At 30.7% G+C, this 6,212-nt stretch overlaps 1 protein-coding gene across 3 annotated transcripts; it reads left to right on the top strand.

Annotated features, from left to right (window-relative positions):
• Nucleotides 1-1,137: 1,137 nt before the first annotated feature.
• LOC113547912 (plexin-A2-like) lies at nucleotides 1,138-6,156 on the top strand. 3 transcript variants are annotated; one of them, XM_026948494.1, is made up of 3 exons: nucleotides 1,138-1,257; nucleotides 2,426-2,542; nucleotides 3,380-6,156. In XM_026948494.1, the coding sequence occupies exons 2-3, from the start codon at nucleotides 2,450-2,452 to the stop codon at nucleotides 5,501-5,503; spliced, it is 2,217 nt and encodes a 738-aa protein (XP_026804295.1). In that variant the 5' UTR covers nucleotides 1,138-1,257; nucleotides 2,426-2,449; the 3' UTR covers nucleotides 5,504-6,156. The 3 variants fall into 3 exon arrangements, with proteins under 3 accessions (XP_026804295.1, XP_026804296.1, XP_026804297.1); XM_026948495.1 differs by having other exon boundaries at nucleotides 1,144-1,261; XM_026948496.1 differs by lacking the exon at nucleotides 1,138-1,257 and adding an exon at nucleotides 2,284-2,301.
• Nucleotides 6,157-6,212: the final 56 nt, after the last annotated feature.

Below are 6,212 nucleotides of genomic sequence, written 5' to 3'. Positions count from 1 at the left end.
CCAACCCCACATTACAAAATGTATTTATTATAATTAAATTAAGTAAATCTTAAATATGAAAAATGGTCATTAAAATGTAATACATATAGATTATATATTTGTCATTTTAAATTTAAAAAAATAAAGTTGACAATTCTCTTATTCTAAATTTACAGGTAGGTATTTAACTTGTATGTGAAAAACTATGTATATATATAAAATAAATACATTTAGTATATTATATTAAAAGTCTTATCATTTCTTTTGACGATGTTGATATGTCATCTATTAGTTTTATTTTATGTACACTTAAAGTACCATCTTTTTCTATAGCCATAAGCATTAGTGGTTCTAAATGTTGCTGATCATTTTGAATTAGTAATTCCACTTTTACTTATTTACTATTATTATATTATTTAGCTCGCGCCACAACCGCTGGATATAATATACAATTAGTAGTTAGTAGTTTAGTATCTATTGAAATATCCATATAAACTATACCGGGAAATAAATTTTATTTTCAAGATCATTCATCAATAATAATAATTATAATTTATATTTATCGAACTACAGCACAATTATAAAACCTAGCTAAGATAATAATATAATAAGAAGTACGATTTACTTATTCTAACTTAAGATTTAAAAATTAAAAGATAAACGTACTTTACAGTCACAGTGTTCCTCGTAATTATTATATCCAAACGTTTCATTGCATTTAAGTATACATATAAAAAAAAAGACAGAGACACAGGCAGCGATTGCTGCCTAGTTACATTGGCCAGGCCCACACTGTGCCACTACCACAATCAGCCTTTACAGCATATTTTTTGTAGCTTAAGTAGTATATATTAGTTTCCAAAACAACTAAACAAAATATAAATTATATTTTATGATTGATTTAATTATATTGTATGTAATTGATTATAATGGTATATATAATTATAAGTACTAAATAATTCCTCCCAACACCTATATTTTGTTCAAGGAGTAATGCGACAAAGTATTTTTTCTGTATTCATTTAAACAGTATAATATAATAGTTTTTTTTTTTATTGGTATTGTGGAAGGGGCAGGGGAGGGGGGTTATGAGATGGAAAAATGTGTATACCCCCGTCGGTATTAAACCTTAACATGGCATTAAACTTTAACGCAGCGCAGTGATATATATGTTGCGGAGAGAAGTCAGTTGTTTTCATAATTCTAGTCGTCACCATCACGCACTATTGACAGACCACCTACGCATCATCATCGCCATCATCGTATATCTAATAAAAAGTGTGTAGGTATACCTAAATATGGATAGACTTAATGATATGTTTCCCTTATTCCTTTTTTGCTAAATTTAAAATTCATATATTCAATACTTTTTATAATGTTTTTAAAAACCACATTTGCTGTGATCTATAGATTTTTATATATGTTGTATTCAAAGTGTATCACGAAGTTCTGACAAATGAAATATTTTATGTACCAATCAATGTTTTAAATTTTTTTTATAAAATTAATAGATTTGTATTAAATGTGTAATATACCTAAACTTTTTTATTTATTTTTTTTTCTAGATACAGAAAATAAAAAATTTTTAATTAAATTTATATTATTTTGAAAAGCTTTAAAATATAGCCAATTTATGAACATTGAAAAAATAATTTTAACGTTTACAGTGTTTAATATGAGTAATTTGTTGGCGACACGTGAAGTTCAAATATTCGTTCAACCTTTTTCTACCGTGAAATGTATCGAAATCAAAAATAAAAACCAGTAATTAAAACGGAATGTTTATCTGGAGTTAACGATAACCATATCCGAATACTTAATATTTTAAGTTTTTTATTTTTTTGAATGTTATATACATTTTGAAATAGAATTTGTTTTTTGGACTACTAACTTCAATACATAAAGATCGAAATTAAGACTGGTATAGTTTAAGAACTATAAGTATTTACGAGTCTGATATGTTTGCCCGACTTAACTTTTAGCGGTATATTTTGACGTGACACCATATTTATTTATAACACAACTTTATATGTCATAGAAATGTCAAATGTGTTATTATAAGTTGTATAATTTTGAATGCATGACTAATTTGTAAATAACATAATATAAAATAATATTTTGAATAATTTTTGACACAAATTTATTCATAATTTAATTTGATATTGTCGGGCAAATGGTGTCAGGAAATTGAATGTTGGGAAAATGTACTGATCCCAGTATTTACAGCATTGGTGAGCGGAGTAGTTGACTAACATTTTGCGTGGTATTCTTGCACCACTCCACTGCATTCACCTAAAACTTAAATATATAGAATTATATAAAGTATGTATAGAAGTGATATAGCTGATTATATAGAAGTAAAATAAAATGAGATTTTTTCATAATTTTTTTTTTTTTTGTTATAATTTACTTATTTAAAGTTCATAAGATAATTATTTATTTTCAGGAAAACGTACAGAATCTCCCTATTATGTTTACTTCCGGACATTACAATTTAACGGCAAAACAACACAATTATTGGAATCATTCCTCTATTAAACAACTGTTATTCGCAATTTTATTGGTAGGTTAAATGTTAATAATTTTAATTATAATGTATCATTAATTACACACAAATATAATACGCATGGTATTATTTTTATTTAAATTATATGACATTATCTTACGATAATATATATATATGCTGTTAATGTACTGTATTATATGTATTGACTATGTAATTATTAAATTATAGAATTTAATACGTTTTGATCTTGGATATATGTTATTATAGACTTAAGAACATAATGCATTTATAAAAGTATAAGTAATATAAGTAATATCTATAGTTAAATTAGGAATTAGGTGCATAATATATATTTTTTATTGGTGTAAATTAAGAAAAATCTAGTTTCAAAACATACAAAAGATAACAGTAAGTATTGAAATTAATTAAAAATATTATACTAAAAATAATAATAGTTAAAAATTTAATATAATTTATAAATACCTTACAATTAATTATTAGAAAAAAATAATTTTTTGGATATAAAAACCTTAAATATTAATAATAAATATGAGAAATCTAGAAATTAATTTTGTACTTTACTATAAAGTAAATTTTGAGTGATGAGCATCATCAAAATCATTAGATTTTAATGGATACTATTCATATTTTGATGTTAATAATTGTACCGTTTTACTCGATTCTAATTGAACAGGATATGTTAGATTCAGACTATATCTAAAAATATTTTATAATTCATTTTTAGAATTTATGCATTTATAGCTTATTAATAATGCAAATCAAGCTTATGATTTATAAATATATTAAAATAGCTATATATTCTTGGAATTTGTATTTTTTTATATAAAATATGGTGAATAAGTTATAATATAATATCTTATATATATTTTACAGCTGACACCGAGTGTTATAATTAACGCAGACAACGTAAATCTGACGGAAAGTGAACCAAGTCAAGAAATAAACTGCACGATTTATAGGTCGTGCACACAATGTACTGATGCATCTATTTGTAGTTGGGCGATCGATAAACAAATTTGTCTTTATTCAAATCAAAGTCTCTCAGAGAATTACAGAGTGGTTACAAAAGAATCTTGCCCAGAGTTTGCCGTGACTTTGAAAACCAAAGATAAATATTATTGGATACAAGTTACGGTCTCGAATATGGCGGTAAAAAGTGTAAACACTTTTTTTAATGATAACACGGTCATTAGTTGTGAAATAGAAAATATAATCTATAACGCTTCAATCAATAATGGAATAATTTCTTGTAAATGGGTAAAAGAAAAAATTATTTCCCTCGAGAAACGAAGCTCTATGGACATCAATCCTTTGTCTATTTTTTATTTTTCAATCGTTGTCAACAATAATGTAAGATTACAATTTAACGACCCTCGAGATCATTACATCAGTTATCATAGTTGGACTTGCCCCGACGTAAATTGTTCGATCGTTTTTTGGGAAAGCGATTCGAGAAAATATTACTGTAAATGGTGTTTGAATAAATTCGGTTGTCAGTTAACAGCAGAAACGCGGTACAGTTGCGACGTACGTCACGCGTTGAACAACGAGAAATTATGGAACAACGACACTGCGCTGTCCACGATTGAAGTGAAAAGTCCCGAACTGGCGATCGAATCTTTCAATCCAGACGTATTGCTTTTCAATCGTAACAGGGCAATGGTCGTGAGCATAACTGTAAAAAATCATAAGATTTTTGATGACGACCGGTCGACAACTGCAGTGACCGTGGCCGGTCAGAGTTGTGTCAACCCAACCACGGTCGACGATCAGACGATTGATTGCATCGTCAGTGAGTACAACGACGAGATGAAAGTGTCGGAGGGTCCGGTGCTGGTTGAATACACGTGGATGAGGACGTCGCGCAAGGTGAGGTTGACATCATCACAAAAGTTCAAGTTTGTCATGCCGAGCGTCACGGGCGTCAACTCGACGTGTGTTCCAGCTACCGGCGGCATCCGGATAGCACTGTCCGGTGAATATCTGAACGCCACGACTGACGTTCAAGTGTTTTTCCAAAAAAATGAACAGACCAAAACGACGTGCGTGATCTATGAGCTATGGCGTGACCGAATAGATTGTGTTACAGTCGTCAACATTAAAGAACTCGAGTCTAGTGAGTTGTTGATCGTTTTCGACGAAATAATAGGCATAATATACACCGAAAAAATTGACACATATGTCGACGATCCGACCGTTTTTGACGGTCAGGTGTTCGCGGGAATCGCATCGGGCGACGTCCCGTTGATCGTTCGTGGTAGTTTCGACTGCACGAAAAACCAACAGGTGTACGTCGACTACAACGGGGAAAGGCACTTCGGCCGCTGTGCGATACGTGACATCAACAACACGTCGATAATGTATTGTTGGCCACCAAAGTTCGGTAGCCCTGCGCAGATGACGAGCTTGCCGCTCGGCTTTCGTGTCGAGTTGGCTGATAAAGTGGTGTTTGTGCAGCAAAAGACGCCCTACAGTTACCTGCTGTACCCCGACCCAATTTACGTTGACTTTGAAGTCCACGACGTCGACACCATCCGCGTAAATGGCGTGTTTCCGGACCCGCTGCAACGCCGCCAATTGGACGGAAACTATTTGCTCGAAGTAGTATTGCTTGGCAGGCCGTCGGATGACGATGACATATTTTGCACCGTGACCGAAGTCACCGAGGATTACGCAGAGTGCCGGTCACCTTCGGGCAAGTCGTTTGTTGATGTCCTAGATATCGTGATCGTATTAGCGGGCAAACAAGCGACACGGACCGTAGTGCACAGAAGACCCAAACAGAATGATCATGCGATGCTTCGGTTGTTGAGACAGCGATATATCGTCGGTGGTATTTCAGCATTGCTGATGTGCGTATTGGTGTTGATTTTTTGCGTAAAGAATCTGATGAATCGGTCTAAGCGACACGTCGATAGGCAAAATATAACCGAACTACGAAACATTACCGCCGGAGTAGATGAAAGCAATGACTATTTGTTGAATTCGAATACCTGAAATAGAGTAAAGACTTGACTACAGCATTGAGTTAAGTCAGAATTATATGTTACTGGAACAAATATAAAAAAAAAAAAATTATTTAATTTTGATTTTATAAAATAACATGTACATTAAAATATTATTGATATAGTTATGAATTGTGAATGAATGCTTTTAAGTGAGTTTGTGTTGAGCAAGATTTATATTTTTACTTGATATTGTGAGAATACGTTGTATCAAGATGTAGAGTTGAGTTTTTCAGTGATACATTTTATTTTACATTTTTATTTAAATTGATCTTCTGCATATGTTGTGTGTTGCGTTTTTATGAAGTCAAACTCATTGTCATCATTTTTGATGCTCTTGAATTCTCGATGTATTTTTATTCTTATGTAGAGACGCTTTTCTTATACTTGTATGTTTGTAATTTTGAAATGCTGTTATTTATTTATTTTTTTAATTCACGAAATAATAATAACTATTTTTATATATTTACATAATAGTCATAATATGTAATTATTAATAATATGTCACTTGTTTAAGTAACGTAATAACTAGGGCTAGGGACTTCATGGCCTAAAAAACTTTAAAATATGCATGCATTTATACCGTATTAAAGAATTTCTAAATATGCTATTAAAATATGCATTTAAAAAAAACATATTTTTAATAAATAATAATAGTTGTAGATATAATCCATAAATAGATAAATTTGATTAATTATCTA

Source organism: Rhopalosiphum maidis, chromosome 4 (assembly GCF_003676215.2).
Source record: "Rhopalosiphum maidis isolate BTI-1 chromosome 4, ASM367621v3, whole genome shotgun sequence".
Taxonomy (NCBI): Eukaryota; Metazoa; Arthropoda; class Insecta; order Hemiptera; family Aphididae; genus Rhopalosiphum; species Rhopalosiphum maidis.
Note: the sequence above shows the minus strand (reverse complement) of the source record. Positions and strands in the feature narration are given on the sequence as shown.

Excerpts from the sequence above, each read along its gene's own strand:
- LOC113547912 (XM_026948494.1), top strand. The coding sequence starts at position 2,450 with ATGTTTACTTCCGGACATTACAATTTAACGGCAAAACAACACAATTAT. Across the intron at positions 2,543-3,379 it reads TGTTATTCGCAATTTTATTG|CTGACACCGAGTGTTATAAT; the intron begins GTAGGTTAAATG and ends TATATTTTACAG.